Source organism: Amblyomma americanum, chromosome 7, assembly GCF_052857255.1.
Source record: "Amblyomma americanum isolate KBUSLIRL-KWMA chromosome 7, ASM5285725v1, whole genome shotgun sequence".
In the NCBI taxonomy this organism is placed as follows: Eukaryota; Metazoa; Arthropoda; class Arachnida; order Ixodida; family Ixodidae; genus Amblyomma; species Amblyomma americanum.
In genome coordinates, this window is record NC_135503.1 from 40,643,230 (window position 1) to 40,669,644 (window position 26,415).

The 26,415-nt window shown below is 45.3% G+C and overlaps 1 protein-coding gene across 1 annotated transcript in view; it reads left to right on the forward strand.

Annotated features, from left to right (window-relative positions):
• Window positions 1-26,415, forward strand: part of LOC144098953 (glutamate receptor ionotropic, kainate 2-like) — a 112,348-nt gene that overhangs the window by 35,017 nt on the left and 50,916 nt on the right. The window contains exons 3-5 of the mRNA XM_077631941.1: window positions 1,751-2,002; window positions 9,231-9,463; window positions 14,560-14,784. Of these exons, the coding sequence (XP_077488067.1) occupies window positions 1,751-2,002; window positions 9,231-9,463; window positions 14,560-14,784 (710 nt within the window). The remainder of the gene's footprint in view (window positions 1-1,750; window positions 2,003-9,230; window positions 9,464-14,559; window positions 14,785-26,415) is intronic.

Consider the following 26,415-nt stretch of genomic DNA (forward strand, 5'->3'; position numbering starts at 1 on the left):
CCGTAAGAAAGTGCCGCTTTTAAGTGCTCCAGTGGCAGCCACTATAATTACTTTCTGATTACGCATGATTGCAGTGGTGAACACACTAATAAGAACCACATGGGGCCGCTAAAACACACAGAGAACATTCATAATCGCAAAATAATTGCGTGTGTTTTCTAAAATGCTTCAGAAAAAGGTTTCCTAGCTATCATGCATGGCTATATACATGATAATCGGATAACGAAAGGTGGTGCGTGGTAAAATCCTTCCTAACTGCGCATTAAGACTATGTTGAATTTATGAGCGAGACATATAAGGCTAGTCAAAAGCTCTCGTGTACACTTGTGAGGACACCTGTAGGTGCAGTAATGAAACCAATATAAAGAAAAAAAATAGTCACGAGAACAACTTACGAACGGAATGCATTGCGGACGAGAGGTGCTTATCTTCTGTGTCGCTCGTCTATCTTGTTCTGCGCCTTGTTTCTGACCTGCTCTTAAGTTATTTACTTGAATCGCCCACCTTGGCAGGAACATATTCTCCTCAACAAATATTTCTTATTTATTTTGTGCAGTGCTATGGACATCTTAGTTAGCTCTCAGTAGGAAAGGCAAACTAAATGAACAATATTCCCATACGTAATCAGAAGATATGTATTAACGGGGACAGAAGTAACTGAACCCCCCGCCCCCACTACAAGTTAGAACTAAGGCTAGAGGGGTCCACAATGATTATTTATTCATGTTAGCATATTGCTGATACGATCAGCGTAATCTTAATACGAGGTTACGATGAATATTACCATACACTACCTTTCGTTATCCGATAACAAAGTGATGTCTGATTTTCGCTGATCAGCCATGCTGGATGGGTGGTTGCCAAGGTGAATTATGCGCTACATACGTTTCTCATTAATGCACCTATCGTTCAATCCACAAAAAATAACCACAGTTGCCCATCTTTCACCACAGTATGGAAATCAAACCTTCCTTAGAGCGCAATTTTATTTGTGAAGTTGAACATTATTCAAGCGGATATCTCTTGTTAGCAACGTTAATTTTGTTAGTAGCATGTCGTATCCGCTGAACGCAGCCAATACAATTGTAAACGAAACAGACACAACCCAAAGAACGGATGTTAAGACATGGAATATTATGAAGCTCCTTATGAAAGTGGTCTCTAAATATGGAATGTGAGCTCTGCAAATAATTTAAAAAAAACTCTACTTGCGCTTTGTTCGAGAAGCAAAAGAAATTTTAGAGCCGTTCATTAGTGCATGCGCAGTACATCCCTTATAAAAATGGTCTATAGGCAGTCTATAGACTCCTTATAGAATCTACTGCCTTCCTAAGGTATTTCTTTTGTCTATTCATAGTCTATAGACTGTCTATAGACAAAAGGCTTCTGAGTGTATGGCCACAAATTTATACATTGTCTATAGACTGTCTATATGATTTGTAGTGCCTATAGGCTGTTTTCTAGGAATTGTCTATAGAGAGTCTATAGAATTTACAGACAGAAGTCTATAGACAGCCTATAGACTGTCTAAAGAAATTTTTGTAAGCGATGACTGAGCCGTAATAGGGATGACGACGAATGTTGCACACTTGTGGAGACTGAACATGTATGAGCTGGATTAAAGCTTATTGTACCATAAATCAGTCGTCGCAGAGATGAGACATGAGCGATTTCACGCCTTAAATAAAGGCGCTTGAATGTGGTTCGTTGCCATTCACGATCTGCCCTGCTCCCGTTCGTCCACACGCAGCGTGTCGACTCCTGCAGAGGGGCGTGGGAGCCGTGTTCGGCCCCATGTCGTCGGTGAGCAGTGAGCACGTGAGCGACGTGTGCAACAGCCTGAACGTGCCGCACCTGGAGACCCGGTGGGACCCGGCGCAGGAGCAGTACGACGACTCGCTCAACCTGTTCCCAGACCCGGCAGTGCTGGCCGAGGCCTACGTGGCGCTTATGAGACACTGGCAGTGGCGATCGGTGGCCATCTTATACGAAGAGGAGGAAGGTACGTATTGTTAGGTCGCTTCGGCTTTTCTTAGTCGGGGTTGTTGTTGTTGTTGATGATGATGATATGTTGTTGTTGATGATGATGATATGTTGTTGTTGTTGTTGTTGTTGTTGTTGTTGTTGTTGTTGTTGTTGTTGTTGTTGTTGTTGTTGTTGTTGTTGTTGTTGTTGTTGTTGTTGTTGTTGTTGTTGTTGTTGTTGTTGTTGTTGTTGTTGTTGTTGTTGTTGTTGTTGTTGTTGTTGTTGTTGTTGTTGTTGTTGTTGTTGTTGTTGTTGTTGTTGTTGTTGTTGTTGTTGTTGTTGTTGTTGTTGTTGTTGTTGTTTTAGTGACACGGCACATGCCGTGTTTGTGCGTTGTCAGTTGCAACAACAATTCATCTTCTTTAGTGGCTGTCACCGACGGTGGGAGTTTCAAAAAAGCAACTTTAAATGTGAGGATTATTTAGAAAACCTTACCGCATTCAAGTCAGGCGCCTGAAAGGCAGCCATCGGAAACAAAATGGTATAGTAAAGTGATAAGGCAAAACGAAGAAATTCGCCGGGTTAGCTCTTGTTTTATTGAAAAGCAACATTCCTTCGTTTAGCGATAGCCAAATTTTCTGAAGTAGCAACATTTTGGCCGCACAATCCTTGCTTGGAAGTTGAGTGAAAGCAGCGCATATCATGACATACCAGTTGCTGAAACGGGGGTCTGTTCCGCCTAAGATTAGACGAAGACGTATTGATGGATGTAGTGTATCCTGTATCATTACACCTTCGAGCAGTTCTCTCATTTGGCTTGATTATTCAGGTGAATTATATTGTACATACGTTTCTCACTTATGCACAAATCGTTCAGTCTGAAAAAAAAAACTACTGCTGCCCATTTTTCACCACAGCCTGAAAATGAAAACATCCTTAGTGCGAATTTTGCTTAGCGAACTTCGCCATTCTCCAAGCGAAGCGAAGAAACAGCCCAAGACCAGCAAACGTTTTTCTATATTGCGTTATTGGCGCATAATACGGTAAGAAAACCACCACTGAACACGGCGGGGACAACGTGGAATAATAAAGATAACAATAAGGTTGACGCCAGATATAGGAAAAGAGGCCTTCTTTGTCTAAAGTAAACGGGAAGGAGTGCCTCTGCGATTTATTACCAATGATGCCGCTCATTGATGGTCAGTAGAGCTCAGAGCGATTACACCGTCTCCGGTCAATTGTATAGGCAGTAGACTGCATTGCCTCTGATAGACGTAATCCTCAGGTATCGGTACCGTCTGTTGCAAAATCTAATACCTTGATCTCTGTTCAAGCATTCAGATAAACGTATTACAAATTTTCTTGCACAACACTAAAGTGTTATCATGAGTAAAACTGCTGGATAAGCTGGGAAGATGGAACATGATAACAGTGACAGTAAAAATGCAGTTTTAAAAATTGCCAGGATTGAGACTTTTTGGTAAGGCAGAAACTTGGGCTAGTTGGATATTGTTTGAACTCATATTTTCTAGCGCTTAGTGAACACAAAATACGTCCTGTGTATTTGTGTTCTTTTCTCTTGTGTCCACTAAGCGCTAGAAAATATGAGAGTTTTTGAACAGTTTAAAAATGCGTGCTGAACAGTGACAGCAAAGATCTTAGAGACAAAAACGGTCTTTCCACCTGAAGCCGCAAAATACTTTGAAAAACCTTCAGCGTGACTCGCCTTGTACCACTGGACGCCATTTAACATTTTTCTCACTGCTCATGCACCGCAATGCTAAGTATGAAGAGAGGCTTGAAAGCATCGGCTTGTCAAAAACTTCCACACCAAGGAAGAAGATTTATGGCTAAGCTGCGGGCTACTTTTGCGTGCTTCACAATAACGGCTTGCACTCATTGGGTCTAGAAAAATCTCGCGCGAATAACTCTACGCACGTGGCGTGGTCAAAAATGGCCCGCCGCTTTGAGTCGGTAATTCGAGCTAAGAACCCTAAAAAGTTCAGAAAGTGGCAGTGTGCCTCCTATTTGACGCCACGCTCTGATGGAACTGAAAAGCTCCGAGCAAAAACGTAGCTTTCAACTTTGAAGACGCAACGCAACGTTCCAACGCCCCTCCCCCCTTTTTTTTTGTGAATAGGAACATTGCGTAACCGGTGCCGCCGCAAGTTCGCGGCAAGCGTGAAAATGGGTCAAATGCGGCGCCCTCGCTTATCGGCCATTGCACAACTCCGCAGAAACTGCTCGTGACGGCTTGGAGGGGCTTTGAGCGCCGCGGCTTTGCGACTCGTCAAAGGCTGTGTTCAGGAAAAGGGGCGGGGGGGCTTCGCTTTGAGGATGCCTGCGCCATTTCGAAATGACGGACAGATGGCGTGGCCGATGTCCCCGCATTGTTCGCGCTTCGTGGCGGCCAATGCTGTCTGCGTATTTATTTCGGACTGTGAATATGGAGGGAACGAAGACAGGCGAAACTTGGCGCGTGCGGAGGTAAAGATGCAGGCCTTTAGCGGTGCCGTAATGCAATAGATACGTTAAAATAGACAAAAAATGTTGGCTTGGCAGTCTACAAGCTGAAACGATAGCAACTGCGGCCTGTCTACTGTGGTAGCGCTAGTTTTATTTTTTCCGGGTGTTTCATTTAAGATGTTCCTAAATTTTTAAAAGTATGCTTTTTGAAATAGAAAAGCGCCTTTATCGACATAGCACTATGAGTGGTGTAGCGCATCAGAGTACAGCTAAGACGTGCTAACTAGTATGCTGGTTAACTAATACTGAGTAGTCAACTTTTTAACTATTACTGTTACTCTTCTTATTTATTGAGAGGCATGTGGCACTCCGCAGGCAATATTCATATCAGTTTTTAGAATTTCGGAAGCGCAGTTAGCCTTGGCGCTGTGACGTAACAAATTTTGGCTATTCCGACGAGTTACGTGCACTGGAAGGGTTGCTTTGCGCGCAAGCTTCTTGAAAGCGCTCTCATTTTGGCGCGATGTAGGCGAAATTTGTTTGGCTACAGCGTGAGGGTCACTGCGTTTTCGAAAGTCTAAAAGGTGATATGGATGTTACTTGCGGTGGACTACAGGTCTCTCAATAAATAAAGAGGCTAACAGTAATAGTTAAATAGTTAACTATGCAGTACTAGTTAACCGGCCTACCATTGAGAACTTCTTAGCTCTATTCTGATGCGCTTCACCACTGGCAATGCTATAACGAAAAGACCGGTCTTACAACTCAAATAGCCTTATTTTTTTTGAAATTGCAGCACATCTTAGGTGAAACACAAGATATTTTGTCAGGTCCCTTATTTCAACGATGAGCGGAGTTGGACTGTTCATTGTCATATAACTAGCGTGAAACGTTCATTTTCAATATCATATATTTTGAATCAAATACATATACCATGATTGCAGAAAAATAAAAAAATAGGTCGTATGCAGTTGTGATGCGTTTTTCTGCAAATCACTTTCTAAGTGTCCCTTACGTTTATCATAACGCATGCATCTGAAGGCAATTAATTTCGAATTAAAAGAGAAACGTCGAATCACATTTACAGTGGTATATGCGTAATATATGTGTATCTGTGAACAAACATTTGGAAGCCGCTCTTTGCAACAAAAACAAAAAAAAGTAAAGCTGCTTCTCTGTTGCAATATATTTGTACATGCTCGGAGAGTATGCATTCAACGGAAGTTTCCATTGTCAGGAATAACAGTGACCTTTGAAAAGACAGACCGTGGTAGTAAGTCTCGACATTTCAGGGGCCCCGTTGTAGTTCTAGCGGGCCGAATAGGCAGTGACCATATAGCAGTCGTCATAGGGAAATTTGGGCGAGCTATAAGCGCTTTCAAGGAAAGCACCAGAAGTGCGCCGGTGACCGAAAAATAGCAAGCAGCCATCAACAAAGCAAAATAACCAGCATGCATGCGATCACGGTCCGCTTTGAAATGAGGTGATCTACGTGGTAGTTAACGAGAGAGTTACGGTCTGGTGACAGCATCAATGAAAGAGTTTTCATCATGTGAGCGCAGGCATATTTGGCTAAATATACGTGTTCTCAGGGTACGATTAGAGCATAGACCAAGCAGTCATATGCACGCACTACCTTAGCGCTTACATTTTCTATCGCTAAATGCTGAATTCAGGGATGACGAAATTTAATATGTTGGATACTGCTTGGAACTGCAGATAGTGCGTTCGCCATTTGAGCGTATATTTAGGAACACGAAAATTAAAAGGTTTCAAAACTGCTAGGCTGTTTGCGCGTTCTAAAGCATCATTCCTGGTTTACATCCTGCCCCGCCGCGGTGGCTCAGTGGTTAGGGCGGTCGACTACTGATCCGGAGTTCCCGGGCTCGAACCCGACCGCGGCGGCTGCGTTTTTATGGAGGAAAAACGCTAAGGCGCCCGTGTGCTGTGCGATGTGAGTGCACGTTAAAGATCCCCAGGTGGTCGAAATTATTCCAGAGCCCTCCACTACGGCACCTCTTCTTCCTTTCTTCTTTCACTCCCTCCTTTATCCCTTCCATTACGGCGCGGTTCAGGTGTCGAACGATATATGAGACATACTGAGCCATTTCATTTCCACAAAAAACCTATTATTATTATTATTACATCCTAACACAGCACGATCAGAACGAGGTCTCAGCAAGGTTCTTTTATAACGAGGCTGGAATACAGATTTCAGCGTTCAGCGCTTTCTAATACTTCTAATACTTCTATGAGACTCACGCTGCTGATTTTGCTTACGCCATTTTTCAGCTATGTTTAGTAATAATCTTCCAGCAATGAACTGCCTTCATTTATTTTTACTACGCTTTCTAGACTGCAGCAAAACTGTGCAGCTTACAACAGCACTCTGAGAAATAGAGCTTACAGCAGCTGTACTCAATCTTCTTTTTCACACTACATTGGTAATATCAGATGTATGGGTAAATAACGAGCATAGAGACAATGGCGTGCCTGACTACGAGATCTTATAAGCCTCTGTTCTTGCATAACATGGCACGATTAAGCTGATGACTCTCATCGTGCTACTAGTCATTTTCGCTGCTGGTAAACCTATGTAAGCTATGCCTCTATATCAGTTTGCTTGCGAAGCGCCATTGACGACAACGGCTACGGCGGCATCATAGCGATCTAAACTGCTACGCCACTTCATTTATAGCAAACTCTTTAAAAGGAACGCTCGCAGTATAGCTTGTGCAGAATTTCTTAAGCAGTTTCACCGTTCGGTACGACTATAATTGCCTGCAAGTATAGTTCCTGACAATTTTATTTGCGCTTCGGAATTACCCCCCCCCCCCCCCCTGACACCCCTCCTTTTTTTTTTCCTACGGTGTTATCTTCTGTCAAGCACGACAGCTAGGTCGAAGATTATGAAGATTTTTGGCGGAACGCCTACGGCTTCGGAACATCTACAAACCTACGCCAATGTTTACCATTTTTGTTGTCGTGGTCGTTAAATTAGAAGAAATTAGGCTTGGGGACCAAGGCACAGATGTACAACTCTATTTTTACAGCCAGTTAGCATGCATTACGAGAAAAAAAAATTACAATTCAAATGAGTGCAGGTTTCACATTTACGCTCCCAGCTGAAGAAAAGTGACCTATGAAACATTACTCGCGACAGCAAACTACGTACAGCCAGACTTCCGGCTTGAAGCTTTAACAAAAAATTGGCGATGGTTTAGCTCTGGTTAAACATGGAGTGAAGCGATAGCTACAGCTGGCCGAGTGGAACTTGGTCACGCGACCAACCACGTGACAGCGTGGCGGCGCAGCCACAGGGTTTCCGCCATAGGGTGGCAGTGCCGCCACGCTGAACGCTCGAAATGCTGCCATAATGTAGCTATCGCTGCAAAATCTCTGGTGTTTGCTTAAATATCAATCATTGTTCACTTCAAATATGCTTGCCACTGTGCGCTTACGTCAGAAATATGTGTTTTTGATTGTCCGGCGGCTCTGAGTAAGCTAGTCGCATCAACAGAAGGGTTATAGTTAGGACTGCAGCTTATTACTACTCCATCTAACGTACAAGAGATTTGAACCGCTTTATGAGCCAAGTGGGCTGCAAATTATGGCAGTTTTGTTGTCATTAATTCTTTGGTCACTCTTTCACTGGCCAGCACAGCCTCGGCCATCAAAGCCAGTAGCTAACACGGCTTGTTTGCCGTGAGCCTCCACGCCACAAGCTGCAGCGGCCAGCGGCAGGGCAAACGAAGGAATCCGTATAGAGGGTAATTATTGTAAAATGCAACCTTTCAGAGACCACATACACCATCGTGTGCATAGGACACTTACTCGTAGTGATTCCTTTGCTTCAGATTACTTTGGCGCTATTGATATCCCATTTGCTGTTTTATGTTATCTAATGAACGGCGTAAATAATACTGCTCAGACAGTGAGCATAGAAGGACATCCCTTGACACATTCGCGTAGACAGCTTTTTTTGTCAGGAATAATATTTGATTGCAAGCTTTCAGCGTCATAAGCGCTTCTAAAAAAAAAAAGATATGCTTGAATTTACGAACGCTCAAGTGCTTATTCGACAAATAATTTGTGAGAATATTTTCAACGATTACGACGCTCTGACCAAACTTTTACACATTCCTGCCAAAAATTACTCCTCGGTGCTTCTTCTGATAAAACTATCAAATTGTCATTTTGACGCCTGCACGTAAGCTGTTTTACGTAGACACAGTTGTAGATTTGAGGCGAAAAAGAAAGTATTAGCAGAAGTAGCGATTTGCGTCTGAAACTTTGCTTCTTCTTACAGCAGTTTCAACAGACACTTCGCAGACTCTATCCCAAGCAGCGCAGGTAATCGGCCCAATATTGGAACAGGCTGGTTCTATCCTGGTAGGGCCGGCTTTTGCCAATACATTTTCAATATTGGGGTGTCGCCGCGGTAGCTGAGTGGTTATGGCTCTCCACTGCTGACCCGAAAGATGCGGGTTCGATCCCGGCCGCGGCGGTCGAATTTTGATGGAGGCGAAATTCTAGAGGCCCGTGTACTGTGCGATGTCGGTGAACGTTAAGGAGCACCAGGTGGTCGAAATTTCTAGAGGTGTTAACTACGGTGTTCTTCCTAGCCTCAGTCGCTTTGGGACGTTATACCCCCATAAATAAAATCAATATTGGGCCTATTGCCTGTGCTGCTATAGGGATGTAGGCTGTCTACTGGTCTGTCTAAAGGAGGTTTTTTCGAGGGGGGCCACTCACTTCACCTTGCTTGGCCCACCCGATACCCGGTGGCGCTCGTGCAGAAGTGGCCGAGATGAAGGGCCTGCTGGAGGAGCTTCGCGAGGCGGACATCGACGCCGACCACTACGCGCGCAACTCGACGGACTCGTTCCGGGACGTGCTCAAGAGGGTTCGTGAGGACGAGCACACGCACATATTCGTGGCCATCGAGGACGAGGACACCGAGGTGTTCCTCAAGCAGGCGCTCCAGATGGAGATGCTCAACGACGACTACTCCTACCTATTCCGCTCCCTGGTGAGTGGCGAGATTTGCACCTGGCCTGCAATACCCGCTGCGGCCGCGGCTTATATAGGGACGACTGCGGTATCAAACAGACGCTCCGGATAAACTCTCTTCCGCGGAAAATTCGATAGTTTGGCTCTTTTTTTCTTCCCCCGCCGCAGTGGCTCAGTGGTTAGGGCGCTCGACTACTGATCCGGAGTTCCCGGGTTCGAATCCGACCGCGGCGGCTGCGTTTTTATGGAGGAAAAACGCCAAGGCGCCCGTGTGCTGTGCGATGTCAGTGCACGTTAAAGATCCCCAGGTGGTCGAAATTATTCCGGAGCCCTCCACTACGGCACCTCTCTCTTCCTTTCGTCTTTCACTCTCTCCTTTACCGTTCCCTTACGGCGCGGTTCAAGTGTCCAACGATATATGAGACAGATACTGCGCCATTTCCTTTCCCCCAAAACCAATTATTATTATCATTATTATATGGCTCTCATTTTCTTCGCATACGTTATGCGAAGGGGAAAGTACGCCTCGATTGCTCGGGAATCGGAGTTGAAAATGGGAAAGTTTCCTTGCCACTAAATTCAAACTCGATAAGTTCATGGTGCCGTCGAAGGCATCGATCACAAAGATGACCGCGATCGCTGATTGCTCCATTGTGCGATTAAAAGTGTGGTTTACTTTTTGAAATGGTGAAAGGAGCAATCACTGTTAGCGCACCTTTTATAGATGTGGATGAATGTTGAAAAGAATTGACAGAATTTTTTCAGTTGAAGAAAATTTCTGCTGGTGCGGGGCTCGAACCAGGGACCAATGCAGTCGGTCGGCCAACTAAACTAACCACGATGGCTAGTAGATGGTAGGGCAAAGCAGAATGCTGTCTCGACTGAAATTTAATTGACCGGAATGTCCACTTTCGGAAATCCCTTAGTCACATCGAGCTTATTATTAATCATGCCTACAGATAAATAAGCACTGCACTGCACACTATAACTGGTGCTAGTCTTGCTACCGCTGGACTGAGCCAGCGGTAGCAAGACTGAAGAGTAGCAAGTTTCTGAAGAGTTCCTTCAACTCTTCAGAAACTTTTACGCTGGAACTCATTATTTTGAATGTTTCTTCTCAATAAACTTTTAGACTGGGATGCCCGTGGCGTGCGTTGTGAATTCTAAAAGTCTGGCGCAATCTCACAGAATTCCTGGCGCGTTGCATAAGCTGTTGGCTGCTAGGCTGCGAAATTTGGCATTAAGACGGGCGGCATCTTAGTTGCTTGGCGTTCGAAATTGCTGGAAAACTGATAATACTAGTCCTGCCAAGATAAGAAAGTCTGTTCAGGCTGCCTCGCGTAGTCGCTTGCATCTCGACGGCGATGCATACTTGTGCAAGGTGAATAAAGCCGGAAGCCACGCAAAAAAAAATGGCTGTTCGTGTTAGTCGCGCTGCACCTTGCCGAGCTCCGAGGCACATTTCGGCAAGGGCGATTTGCATATATAGAGGCCGTCAACTCCTCATCGTCAAGCGCGGATATTCAAGGCCAGCGGGGCCTCATTGCCCCTAAGATGCATGCACTTTACGCGATATACGGCGCCGAGACCACATGGGCCACGCCACTGAGGACTCATATGCATTGTTAGTCGACGTTCGACCTGACCACAGAGCAAGCATCATCATTACCATCCAAGTTGAGTCCTCTGCATGACAAAGGCCGCTGCTTCTAATTTTCAAATAACCCCGTCCACCCTATAACGTGGTGTGTACCCTATCGCATCAAATTTCTTAATCTCATCTCAATACCTGAATCTGGGCTGTCACTACTATGGTTACGTCCCCTTTGCCTACGCATGACCTTAATACCCGGGACATATTTTATGTTGCAACGAGGCGGGCGCAATTTTTCACATTATGCAGAAGACGGAGTGGTTGCAGCGAGATAGTGTGTCTTGTAAAGCGCACTACCAGCGTCAAATGAAATGCGAACAGCGAAGCGCGTTGCCAAAAGTCCATTTTACGCCGTCTGCCTGTCGCCATCAGATATAGGTGCGTTCATCCGGTTTGCAATAGTTTTGCTTCTATTTTTTTTGACGTTCGTTTTATAGCGACAGCTCTACTCTTCTACAACTCCCAAAGTCAAGTTTGGTGTGCGTTTGATCTTGAGCCGGTGGATCAGGCGTATGGATAGTGACGTCATAGCACGTGACCTGCTGTGTAGAGGCGCCGCTGCTGCGCTCGCTTGGATCCTCGCAGCTATGATACCACGTGACTAGGCGGGCTTTTGACGTCTGCTCGCCGGCGCTTGGTCGCTCAGTCTCGCCATTTCACCTCAGTCACTATCAGCAAAACCAAAACCAAGAAATAACTCAATGTATTTGCAATTACAAGATTTACTCAGCCAAGCTATGCGTAAGCATGCTTAATAGGGCTTCCGCTCTTATCGCTAGGTTTAACAAGCCACTAAACGTCTGCTAATCTTTTCTCGCTTTGCCACTGAAGCGCCTCGTGCATTCCTTCCACCGATCGCAACTTGCGCAGTGCGGAATTACAGGCGGCCACGACAGTGGACCGCTTCGGTTAAGAGGCCCTCTTAGCTCCCTGGCCTGCAGCGCTTTGATTTTGCTTCCATTCTCGGTGTATTATCGTGCCTGGTTTTGCTGTGAGTGAATAAAGGCTGACCGGTTGCGTAAATTAAGAAATGAACGAAGGGCCCTTTTCAAGTCGAAATGCTCATATGACAGCCATTGCCTTCAAGCAATCCTACCTCGAAATATGGCAGGGTCGACATGCACATTTGGCAGGAAAGGCACACCTGGTGTCGCCGGCTCTCCAGATTCGCTGACGTTGGTCCCAGTGAGTTGAAAACGTTGTCTAGTTAGGGAACATCACGCAGCGCCAGTTCACCGTAGTCCATGATGCCTGATCTTGTACAAACACAAGCCTTGCTGTTCTATTTGCTTCTGAGACCGCTGGCTTCCGCGAAGGTACAACAGCTTCGCAGAACAGCCTCGCGTAGACGACGTCTAACGGTTGATGTGCTGGCACACAACTGAAAAGGGTTCTTTACTTCACGAGCCTTAATGTTGGGTGTGTCTGCTGTAGCGGCCAAAATAGGCACAGGTCTTGATCCTTGCCGGTAAAGCGCTGGCCGTGCCCACAGGGCAAGGTTCCGAGTTGTCCCTCACCACAGAATGCTTGAAAAATTGCAGTAATTGTAGACAGCGGACGACTCTTTCCTTTTTCAATGACGCGTTGCTGCACGCCGTGAATGCTCGATTGCGTGCAGGGTATTTGAGCTTTTCGGCACTCGGTAAACTTATGCTCACTGCCAGAATCAAGCGATTCAGGAACTGTCATGTTGGACACCGACAGCAACCTGATCGGTCTTTTTAACTGCTCGCATTGCAACCAGACGCTGATAACAGGCAGATGGTCGAATCGAAATCAAAGCGCTGCAGCCCAGGAAGATAAGAACGCGCGCTTCACCCATGCGGCCAGAGCCAGTGCCACCAGCGAAACCGCCCTGAGAAAGTTGGAATCGGTGGAAAGTGTGAACTTGACACGCCTGTGGCAAAGGGAGAAAACGAACGTCGCAGAGAAGGAGCAGAACAATCGCGAACAGCATGAGCGCGCCTATCTCTGATGGCGACAGGCAGACGTACTAAACTGGTCCTTTGGCCACGGGCTCCCTGTTCGCAATATGCCTTTGTGATAGCAGGTAGTGCCTGGTTCGCGCCTTCAACACGATGCACATTTGGATGCGCAATTGTCTTAGAATAAATCAGATGGAATTAATGCGTTTCGGCAGTCTCCCTCCGCAAATATAACAGGGAAAGGTGGGCTAGTTTCTGGTTCGTACTTAAATGCATATTGCAACCGCAGGAAATACAAAGGACGAAGAGGAAACACACCGGACGGAGCGCAGAACTTCAGCTAAGTTTTACTTCAGAGGCACGTCACATTAACACATTCGTTAGCAAAACTTCAGTCTCGCTAGCCAAAAAAGAGTTCTCATACCTTGATGGAAATATGTGCCACACACGCCAGCATACCAGTGTTTTATGATGGGTGTTTGTTAGTTTTCGGGTGTGATTAGGGCGAATGTATAAACTTAACGCCCCTCTGAAGTAAAACTCGAAGTTCCGTGCTTCGTCATGTCTGTTTCCTTCTTCGTCCCTTTTCGTTCGCAGGGCTACAATATGTATCCAAGTACTCCCTGCAGAAGCCACCTTTTGTGTTCTTGCCCAGCAACGCAGGACTCAAGAAAAAGACGAATACTGGAAGTTGATCTTATGGCTGCAAGGGAGGAACACCTGTTCGTGTGGCTAACAGACAAAGCTAAGAGCCGGAAACTGCTCAGGTTTCTTGAAAATGATAGGCTCCATGACCTACTGTAGTCTAGCGGCAGCTTCTTCTCATGCAACAAGGCAAGCCTTAGAATAAAAAAAAACAAAACAAAGAGGGGGGTAGGGTTTCAACGTAGTTGAACCAAGTAGGCATGCGAAAGCATTCGTTTAGCCTGGTTGGCTGGTTATATATGCATGGGCTGTTGCTGTGCAAATTTTGGCCAAGGTACCCCTCAAGTTCACCCTCCCATTGGCTACAGCTGCAGCTGGCGCGACGTTCCTCCGAACTTACTTGGACTTCCTCCCATTAGCTGCAGCTTGCGCGACGCGCCTCCGAATTAATCCGAGCTTGACTGAGTTACTCCGAGGCTTCACACAAGATTTTTGGTTGGAGCCGTGTTAAATAGTTCTTCGCTCTAGAACACAAGCTACCAGATGAAGTATTCTGGAAGTCGTGGCTTTTGTCACAGTTAATTTCTTGCCTTAAATATTCTTTCCTACTTGCGATGAAAAGATGAATTGAAGCAGCATTGGAAAGTTTACAATCAAAAACAGAGGTAGAAAGTTTGCGGCCGATTTTCACAGTGCCACCACAAAAAAACATTGTCGTATCATAGAATATTACTATAATTACATTTAAAACATTTGCGGCTGAGCATTGCTACAAGGCTGTAAGATCAAATAAAATATTAATGTCCTCGACGATTCATAAATGTTCGCGAAAATTGACACAGCAGTGTGACGCTGTTGCCAGCAGTTTTCGTTATTTCAAATGCTCCGCAGGATTTCCACATGGCCAATCTGGAGGACTTCATCTACAGCAAGGCCAACATCACGGCGCTGAGAATAGTGGACGTGGACGATGCCGTCGCCGAAGTGCTGGACAAGAAGATTGACGAGCTCGAGGCGGCGAACACGCCTCCGCTCCCTGAGGTCGCCCCTGGGGAAGAAGAGGAGGACTACGAAGGAGATGACGACGACCACGTCAAGTTCCCCAGGAAGCTCTCTGTAAGCGTACAGCACTTCACAGTGTGCATGCACAGCGTGGTGTAGGTTAGGGCAAGTGCCGAATCCATTCCGGTGGGTTCTGTGGTCCACGGTGCCAACTAACCTTGGAAACGGATTCAGACCGCGGCGGCTGCGTTTTTATGGAGGAAAAACGCTGAGGCGCCCGTATGCTGTGCGATGTCAGCGCACGTTAAAGATCGCCAGGTGGTCGAAATTATTCCGCAGCCCTCCACTACGGCACCTCTTTCTTCCTTTCTTCTTTCACTCCCTCCCTTACCCCTTTCCTTAAGGCGCAGTTCAGGTGTCCAACGATATATGAGACAGATACTGCGCCATTTCCTTTCCCCAAAAACCAAATAAAAAAACATCGTAAAAAAACCAGCGGAGATAATAGAGGGCGCTGAAAAAATGGTGTCAGGCACCAACGATGTGACTAGAAGGTTGCGCCTGATATGAAAGAGCTAAGAATGGCAGATGCGTACTACAGCTCACCAAGTACTCAAACGGCTGTGATCGAACTGTTTGTCTGGTTCATATCCCATTATCACAATATCTTTTAAATGTACTCCGTTTAATTTTCATTTGGACCCTCGAAGAAATATAAGTGTTATGGGTCCAAACAATTTCTTTTGTAATGGTTTTAGAAAACATAAAAAGTAGCATAAACAAGATAGGAGAGAGCGAGAAAATAGACTTCTAAATAAAGCAAATGCAGGCAGGTTAACTCAACTAGGCCTAGTTGCGTACGCTGCAGAGAAAAGAGGGGGATGAATGAACTATGGCCCTTTTCCCGCTCGCCACAGAACGACAATGTAGGACGTAAGAAGAGGAGAGTCCTGATAATGCGACCACAGAGCGGAATGCTTTGGAAGCCTATAACCAGTTCCTGGGGACTGTTAGAATTAGTTTCGACAGCAGGATTAGACATACTCTGAGTTTCACTGAACACAAAGGAACTAAGAAATGGGATAACGGTGATATGCTTGCCTTCTGCGCCTTTTTGCAGCATTCGTCCATAGCGAGCTATAGAAAACAGTAGAAAGTCTGCGAAAAGCGTTTCAGCGACCTGAACTAGTGTCGCGTAATTTTTTCTTGTGGATCTCTTCTTACAACGTGTCTATAGCTTTTTTACTTGATCTCCTGCTGAGATATAGGGAGCCACCACCATGATCAATGTTATGGAGAAGCAACACAGAAAAAAGAACTTCAGAGCAATGAAAATTTTACAAAATCCTCTTCTTACCTTAGTGTCCTGAAAGAACGCTATAGTACGATGATATCGGCCGAGTTCTTTCGCTGTGTTGCTTCGGAATAATATTACAGTAAACATTTGCAGTTTGATGGGGCGCTTGGTTCTTCTATTTGGCGCATGCATGCGCATTATATTTGAATATAGGTGTGCCGGTAATGTTTGAATTCTATTCGCTGCTTTAAAGGCGATTGGGAGTGGATTACTGGGAGACAATTTTCAGTTATTCTTTGGTTCCACGCTTGAAACAAGGACACAGCGCACACGGGCCACGGAAAGCTCGAAACATTTACGAATGCAACGGCTAAATGCTCTCTGACGATGCTTGGGGTCTAGCAAATTCGACAACTTTAATAAAAAATGCCAGCGAGATTTAAGACCTTACTGTTTATCTGCTCTATATCCTATTATCACAAGCTCTGTTAGATCTACTCTGTTTAACTCAGGATTATAGGCTCGTTACCAAATGGGAAACAGTGCTACTACCAACGCTTAGGGTTTATTAGGCGATATTGGTAGTTTCTGTGTGCACACAAGCCGGCTAGATAGGCAGTCTTACTAATTCATAAACAAATCTGTGGATGGGCCATACTGGCTTGCTTAGAACAAAGGAAATTAACGTCATGGTCCTTATGCCGCCTTGCATCTATCTAGACAGTGATATGGTGAGCAAGCATGCATGAACACCTGGTGAATACAATGGTTGAAAACTGGTAAAAAATTAGAAATTATCAGAACGGTCTTAACACTTTCATGCTCACAAGTACACACCAACCGAATAGGTATAAGTTCATTGTGGAATTATTGCTCACCAAGGTCGTCTGGCAAAGTATGTAGTATCAAAACATCCGAATATTATATCCTTGTTAGCGACAGTGAACCCACACACATGTGGTGTGTGTGACGGGCTTTAATTGATGAAGCTCACCTGCAACAGACATCAGATGTAGTACATCAAGTAGAAGGAAAATTAGATTTTGTGTCAAGAAGCGATTAGAGTTATAACGCGTGCTTCGCCTATATTACCATAATGCGGAAATACACACGTACGGTTAAATCTCTCAGCATATTTATCGATGTTTTATGCACACGAAGGGCTGACCAGACACACCAAAACTATCGAATTCGAAGGAAGAAACACGGACACTGCAGGCATGAACGAGCGCGGACAAGAGCGCGTACGAGAATGGCTAGGAATATTTTCTCGAATGCAGCTGAGAACGCATGACAGAGAAAGACACACTGTGCGTTCGAAAGGCATAAAAACCCAGCAAGGTTTTCAAGGAGAGTCATTTCGTGAGGATATTATGCATCCACAAGCGGATGAAGTTTTTGGCTCGTACAATATCTTTTGTATAAATATTTGCTTTCCACGTTCTGCCACACTGTGTACGATATTACCGCCAGTTTTTAGCAACCCTATTATTTTTAATGCCGTACTGATTGCAGGCTAACTATAACATGAGCAAGTGCCCGTTTCATAAGCTTCTATGATCGACCTTCATGAGAGATGGCAGACAGATATTGGGGGTATCTTTTGATGGAGTAGCTATTGTTCTTAATAAACGCTCTTCAAAATCGCTTGGGCGGACGTCATTGCCGCGTTGCGCCTATTATTTAATTCTTTTTTTTCTTTTTTTTGGGAGGGCAGGGGATGAGGGTGAGGGGATTTTGAAGTCTTTATTGCTGGAAAAGTCGCTTTCGTGGAGCAAACATATCTGTTTATAATCAGGTATAGTTGCCCGTTCAAGCACCACTTCGCACTACGACGATTGTATTTATTGTCGTCTCAAAACTCTCAAAAAGTGGAGCCCGAACTCAGATTGACGACTTCCAGCAATAGAACCAATCATAGAAATAGGTGCAGTGGTCACATGTGACGCATGAAATAATGTGTTGTCTTTCACTCCAATAAAATGTGTTACTATCGCGTCGAATAAAAAGAAAAAAAAATGTTAAAAAATATTTTTCCTGGAAGCGAAGAAGCAATATGTGCGAAAATGATGTTTCGTAACGCCACCAATTCTTGTTGCAGCGACAGCGTTTCCTGCACAATTGCGCAACCACATATCGTCACGACACAAGTGGCTTTGACTCGACAACAAAAAATATTGCTGACGCGAGAGACGACAACGGGACGACAGAGATTCACTGTACTTTTCGACCTACTGTGATGTAACGGCGGATTTTCCTTTTGGTTGGTTTGAATTGTTCCTCATGTTTTGGTACGGGACAATACGTCGAGGCATGTCCGCGCAGTTGAACAGCAATAAAGCACTCTATCTGGTCCGTAAGCAGAGTCGAAACTCGTCACTGCTTTTTTCAGCCCACTTTCAGGCGCCTCGGGACGCTCGGTGGCTTTCACAGCTTTTGTTGGAACTGATAAAATAAACTGCAGTGTGACAACTGGTTTAAGACGTAAATAAAAATCATGTTCGAAAGTAATAGAAAGTAAGAAATCTGGATCGTAACTAATAAATACCTGGACAGCTTCTAGCCAAACATACAATACGTCCGTACAAACTGCCTGATACTGATTCATAATGCTCCTATGGAACTTCGATGGTCACTGTAGTTCAGGAAGCACGGTACTCTTCTCGTTAGGCGTACAAATTCAGAAAACCTGGACAAACGCTTGTAGTTTACATGGCTTCCACCGCGGGCCCTGTGGCGCTGCAAACTCAAAATCACCGCGGCAATTTCGAATGTTCGGCATATCCCATTGATTTTCTACGGCCGTCGAGAATAGCTGGCGCAAGCGCAGTAAGCATCCTACAGGTCGGACTTTGCCGCGAGGAGAAAAAAATCGTCCATTCAGTTGCGCGGTGTGCTCTACTGGCGGGCTACAGGTAGCGCTGGCTTATGAATGTCCAGGAAAGCTGAGTATGCAGGGGCCGAAAAACAGACAGGAAATAAGTTGGTCAGAAATACTAATTACTTCTCTGTTAGTTAAAAAGGTTTCTGCCGCTACGTTTCTCTTCTGGGAGCGAAAATCTCTATGCAAAACTTATCATGGAGGTAACCTTGCCTACAAATCGGTTGTGGCGTTAATTTCTGAGCAAGATCGCCAGTTGTACAGTCGTCCACAAACCTGTCTAGAGCGCTCGACCTCCGTGCCGTCTGCGCTCCGCAACGTGCAGAGCGACATCTAGCGCCGATGTCTGGTTCGAGATTGCGCATATCTGAGTGTCGTCTCAGCGTCAGACATGCGCTATCTCGAGCCAGGCGCTGCCGCTAGTCGTCGCTCTGCGTGCTGCGGACCGCAGACGGCACGGAGGTCGAGCGCTCTAGACAGGTCTGTGGACGACTGTACATGTAGTTCCAGGTCCATAAGGGATGCAAATATATATAACAGCAGAAGTGACAGTGGAACCATGAATTCCATGTTAAAACAGGCCGTCTAACTTGCAGAGGCGCAGAAGCCAGTTTATTGCTTGCATTACGACGCCGATTGGAGAGAGAGAAAGAATGACTGAAAACAGCAGTGCACTCTTTCGCTCAAAGCTTTAACAAATAGCCGGTAACAACCGTCTTGTTCGAAATGAATGTGCATCTCATGTTATATCCACATACACAGCCGAAATAGCTTCTCCAAAGCACGCTTCCATATCCGTAGCCAGGCCAGAATGGAGTCAGTTAGTCCCAGGGCGGACCGTGTTGTTTACGTCGAAACGCTACAAACGAAACAAACACCAATGAAAAAAAAAATAAAAACGAGGCGGGCATGGAGGCGATAACGAAACAAAGACAGGCGAAGAGTCGCTACAACCCGAAAAAAAGGGAAACGGCTCATAAACGACGCGCGGTGTGGAGAGCGTACTTCGGCCATATCCTGAAGGAGGAGAAATAGAAAAATAAACAAAAAAGATGTGGGCACGTTGGGCGATATATTAGCGCCAACATATTGCAGGATCGCGTTGTCAGCTGCCCGCCGTGTCGGTCCTCGTAAAACGCTCGTAAACCGGGATCTGGCTCTCTTTAGCCCCTAATTATTCAGATGCGCCGCCCCCGATCCTCTTCTTATCCCCGCGCAGGCCTAGCTGAGTTTTCTGCGCAGTTTCTTTTTTTCTTTTGTTTTCATCTCTCTCTTTCATCCATCTTCTATATATAAACACATAACCAGCTAGGTCGTCGACGATATCACTGACGTTGGTAAGAGTGGATGATTACGTCGAGTGCGATGCTAAGTAAAACAGAAAGAGAAGGTTTGATCGTCACCAGCGAGACCCGTATATCCAATTTCTCCGAACACGAGCCTCGAGATTTGTGGGCGTGTGAGGGGGGATCGTGCTTTGCGGGTCACAGCACGCGATGCAGATGGAAGAAGAGAAAAAGAAGGGGGAAGGGGTGGGGGAAGGGGGGTGCTGAACGGGGGATGTTGTGGAGGAGTTCTGGTTGTCCTGATTAGCGCGATAGTGGTGCTTTTATCTAGCGATTGTGAAAGGTGCGATCGCATCGTACGCCGATCGAGACAAGGCGCGTGGCCCGCCTGTGATTAGTGCCTCCGAAAATAGTGAGCTCAACGCAGAAATGAATGACACTGGCCTTCCTAAACGGAGGCTCAGAGTTGTATGGGAATCCCTAGAACGTAAACATTTGTGTTTCGTTCTGGCCGCAAGATTTACTGGTGTGCATGCGAACACAATCACGGCATGCTCTTCTTTACTTGCAAAAGATACGTGTTAGGGCTGACTTGGTGAGCGTATTTGAAATGCACTTTCGAAAGATGGACGGAACAGGAAAACTGCCAGCAATGCTACAGTGTCAGAAACAGGAAGAACAGTTGTGGAGGTGAAAATCATTCGTACGAGCTACACGTCGCTTCGAGATCAATCGAGCTGTCTAAATAACAACAGCCTTGTAATCAGTATACGCTTTACCGGTGGCCTCGGGTTGATTTATGCCTTCGGCTATCGCTTCAACGTTCGCTAACCCAACCACTTAACATACATCAGACTTACGTAAACATCTAGAAAGTGGCTTGTCGTGGCTCTCACTCGCTTAACTAGTCGTTCAATGTCATCCCTCTCTGCCGCTCACTCATTGGCTTACTGAGAGCCAGAGTCACAAGTCGCTGATCTATATACTCTCTCGCTTTTGCCGTTGAATTTTTGGCAACGCGCTTTCTGCTTATTTTTCTCTCGCTTGATCACTGATCCACTATTGCCTCTTGCCATCAGCCGCCGTCAACTTTCACCCTGTTTCCCTGCCTGCAAGGTTTTAGAGCGAAAGCTCTACTGCTCGGGGTACAACTTCCTGTTTCAATGAGGATAACAGAATGACATTCAATGCCTCACAAGGTCAAATCGAACTCAATTGCTTGGTGGTATGGCTACGGAAAGATAAATGATAGGTGCAACGTTAAGAGACCGGAAGTGGGCAGAGCGGGTGAGGAAACAAACGCGGATTAAGGACATCCTATAGTCAAAATCAAGAGGAAGAAATGGGCTTGGGCAAGGCATGTGACGCGAAGGCAAGACAACTGCTGGTCCTTAGGGGTAACGGAGGGGATTTCAAGAGAAGGCAAGCGTAGCAGGGGGCGGCAGAAGGTTAGGTGGGTGGACGAGATTAAGAAGTTCGCAGGCATAGGGTGGGCGCAGCGGATGATGATAATGATTGGGTGCCTGACCTTGGCCTCCGACCTTGACCCTTGACATTTTCTTTGAGAGAATGGGCATCACATCGACAATGACACTCAGTGGCTCACAAGGTCAAACCGAATTTAACTCCCTGGTGGCGTGGAGCAAGGTATGGTAGCAAGTCCACATGATCTTTTGACTTTGACCTTTGACCTTGCCATTTGATTTGAGACAGTAGAGACCATGATTAGCAGATCTTTCGCTCGTATAACTAAGTTCAAGCCCCTTTGAACCCCAACCATTTTTTTCTTGTCACCTTTGAATTACACGCTCAGTTTCTGTAAAGCGTTCGATAATCCTATAAACCTAGCTCGCTCAGCTCGTCTCCATTACCTTTTTTCTCGACGACCCGGGAGTAAAAATTCTGTTTTTAACTCTGAGAAGAGGAGTCCGACTAACAGTTTCATTTTATTTTCTGTGAAGAAACGTAATCCATGTCAAATGAACTGAAGCCCGAGAGAAGGTGCCTGACTGGAAGAATCAAAATAAAGTGATGCCAAAAGCCTCTCGGAGGATCTTTGATTAAATTGATTTCTCAATCACTGCATCGCTATTATTATAAACATGCAAATACTGTCCGTTTTATTTAAACCTGTATGGTGCGCGGCGTATGACGTACATGAAAGATTGCACAAATGTTAGTACGCTTGTGCACACATATTCACAGAATTTCTGAAACCAATCTTCTCGAGGTATTTACGGAAGCGAAGTTGAAATGCCAGGTTCTAGAGATGCAGAAGGATTTAGAGGGCCTGCTGAAAGACTAACCACAGCTAAATATTAGCCATCCAAACCTTATTGAGCAGATTGGAGCGTCGTCGTTGTTGGGGTGGTTTTTAATTTTTGCTACCGAGTTTTGTATATGCCGAAGTGTGCTTGCAGAGTTTCATTGCACCTATGCGTTTAGAGTTCACCCTGATTTTGTTATCTTAAATGTGCTACAATAATTACTTTCTCAATAATTCTACCAACTCTTTCGTGATTCTACAATGCAGTGGCCCCTTCTACAACGTAGCGACAATGAGGAACTAGTGGAAGCTCAGATCTTTTTTTTTTCGACATTTTGATTGCACGGACATTACTGGGTTTGCCCAAATCGCACTACACGTGAGGCGTAAAGCAGTGAGACGTTTTTCCAGGCCTCCAGAGGCCAGGAAGACCCAAGCCACAGCAAAGTCGCGCTGCTGGGTCCAGTGCATGACCATTGACTTGATCTTTGGTGATAAATGTCACGCGCTGCGCCCCCTACAGCGCGAGTCGAGTAGAAGCTCTCCATGCGCTCTCGTCGCCAAATTGCAGCCCTCGGAGCCCGTGTATAGGCCGCGGTCCTCGAATGGGGAGCACTCCGGCCCGGACCGGGGCAGAGCTGCTGCCACGGCGAAGTAATGATCCGAGCCGAAATTAAGGACACTAGGCGTAGGCTGAGGGCAGTGAGAGGCCGAGATTATACTCAGGCGCTCCCCCGGCGCCCATTGCGTAATTACGTTCCGCGTCGGCCTAGCTTTATGAACCGAGTGACCGGCAGAAATGAAGGCTCACACGCGCTCAGAAAAAAAAGGAAACAGATTAGAAAGATTATGGAGTGAGAAGGAGTGTCCTCGTCACTGGGTCATTGCGATGCTCTACTGAGTGCTCTTCACTTCGCTTATAATTGCTATGTTAAAGGCCACACGCATATCTGTGTGTTTTGGCCCTTTGGCGATGGAAGCCTCCGTACGCACTGCGCACAGTGAGAGAAATTTGAGAAGTCATAGACTGTGAAAGGAAACTACATTTTATGCGTTGCAGACGGGTTTTCTGGTGGACAGGAGCAACTTAACTCTAGCTCGCTAATTATTATAAATTTGGGAGGCTATGTACATAACGGTCGTGTCGGTATCTTTGATAAAACTTGGTACTGGGCTAGTTGGTTAAGCATTTCTTTGAAGCAGGTCAGCGCTAAAAAAGACGAACACGTGGCGAGAGAACGACGACATGACAGAGAGGAGCGCTACTAACAACTGGTTTTATTTTTCGCTCCAGGGTACGCATTTAAAGCCTTGTCACATCACATCACGCGCACAACCATGGGGCGTCAACATTTTTTTTCATATCAAAAAGTTATAGTGCATATCTAGAGTTTTATGGAACAGCAAGCAACAAGGAATGAAACAAGGAACAAGGTATCTTTGAGTCTAGTGACACGCAAAGTTACAGTAAATGAAATTAAGGACGGACATCTCATATTTTTTGCGAAAAAGAGCTTCTAAAGTGAAATTTCAACGCGCTGAGCTTCTACGCACGCATGAGTTAACTTCTACGTTGTAAACTAGCCTTGGATCTGTCAAGGAGCTTTAATTAAACCCTTTTTGTACGTCGCGCCTCGGGAGTAAGCTCCTTTTAAAAGTAAATAAGTGCTGAACAACTTGAACGAAAGCAGAGAAAGTTGCGATTAAAGGAACTAAATCGCGAAAAAGGGTTAAAACAACTTCTTATCGCGATAAAAACCTGAGACAAAAAGGGCTAAATTCTATGATTACCAACAGCTGCTTGTTAGAAATTTTGATATTGCTGTCACACATGCCTGCACCAGTTCCCTGGCCTCTGAAAGGTGACCTAGCAGTCTTTTCAGGAAGTCAGTAAATAATGTGAAATGACGAAAATAGAGGTGAACTGGTATTTGTTGCTTCGTTGTTAGGCACGGAACTAAAAATCGTTCAGCTTCCTTCTTAAATCGCTAATTCTTGACACCACATTATTGCATCCCCGAAAGCGGTAAATCTGCGCCACCTTTAGTAAGCTCGATATCGCTCGCCTCCTATTCTGATTCAAAATATAGAGAGCGGCAGACTAAACATGGGGAAAACACGAAACGAGCTGACAATTCCCATTGGCTCCGCTCAAGCTTACAGCGGCGCAGTTCGCCAGTCCATCGATTACCTTACTTTAACGCACAACGCCTGAAACCTCAGTCCATGGAGGGGGGGGGGGGGGCGCAGTGGTATTGTGTGTCCATAACGATTTAAACACCCAGCGCGCCGATAACAATCACGCTCGTCGGAGTGTTTTCATTGTACCGAGTGCGAACCACACCTGGAAGTGATTTCATTGCCCGTCTAGTATAAGGGAAACAACCGTCGTTCTTAATATATTTCTTCTCGCTGTTTCCCTTGAAAATGGCGCGGTGATTTCAGAAAACACGACGCCAGAACACAGGGCTTACATGACACATATAGTATATACGGGAAAAAGAATAGAAAGAATGGGGGGGGGGGGGAGGTTAGTGGAAGGAAGGATGTTGCCAGATAATAACGGCTGTGTTTCATTCCTATGGATTATTGATTCTCGCTACACGAAAGGGCTCGACTAAACTTTCGAGGTTCTCGTGGCTGCGACGAAGCTAGCCTGGCTCAGTCAACCGCAGCTGTTGCAGGAGCTTGAAGGCAGTCTCGCTGCGCCGGGGTCGTGTCACCGGGCCAATATTTCAGGCGGAAATTCGATCGCATGCGAAGGCGACGGTGTCGAGTACTGCGGTGCTTGCGTCCAACCACGATTATTAGAGATCGTCGTAGAGAGCAGCTGTAAATCGCTGATTTATTCTTTCCTCTCTGAGAAAACAACACTTATGGCATTGTTTTCACTGTGCGTGTTCATTCATGTTCGTGCCGCGTATTTATGTTTCGTTAATTTGAATTAGTCACGGGTATTCTTTTCGATTGAACATAATTATGCACTGTGAAAAATTACTGGGGGCACTAAGGAACTTACGTTCGAATAATTCGAATGCATTCTAATTGTATTCCAATTCTATTCCAACTCTATTCTCATTCGATTCTTATTCTATTCTAATCTTTTGTAGCTGGTGCAGTTGTAAGTACTAGTATTTACTATTACTGATTACAATTTGGTACTTTCCCGTGTATTATGACGTCACACCGTTTCGACCAATCGCGATCTCCATAACGCCGCCACTCTTTGGGCGACGCCGGTTTTTAATGTGGACGAGCAAGCTAATACTTTCTTGAACAAAACTTGAACTACTTGAACAAAACAAAGACGAAAGCGAAGAAGTGCTGAAACAGGCAGTGTGGCATCGGGGTAGTTTGTTGTGGTTCAGGTGTCCAACGATATATGAGACAGATACTGCGCCATTTCCTTTCCCCAAAAACCAATTATTATTATTATTATTATTATTATTATTATTATTATTATTATTATTACTACTATTATTATTATTATTATTATTATTATTATTATTATTATTATTAGCTTGTTGCTTTCGGTACGGTCGAGATCATGAGAGGTTTCTGTATTTATATGCCACTGGAGCTTTAACGACGCTCATTCGCTTAGTTTTACGCTTAGTTATCGTAGGTATTTCGCACCTTCACTCTCACTGTTTAAGATAATCGCTGAAGTGAACGTCTAAAACATTCAAACATTCATTGCTTTCTCCCATTACCTCTTATTCACTCGCTAATTAAGTTTCACCCACTCACTCGCTTTGTGTTTCCTTAGGAACTGGATGCCGCATAAATGTTCTGAATTATCCATTAAGTCGTTCAATCTCCGTTTTTCGCGCTCGCTCATCTATTCACTCATTTGCATTTTCTATGCGCCTTTGTCTTTATTGGTCATTAGTTTTTCTGCGGTTTTAGTTTTTTATTTGCTATCTATGCACTCACAAGGCTTGTGAGTAAATCCTAGGGAACACCTTATATCTGCAAGCCCTATTGTGCAAGTGTAAGGTTTTGTTCATGCAGG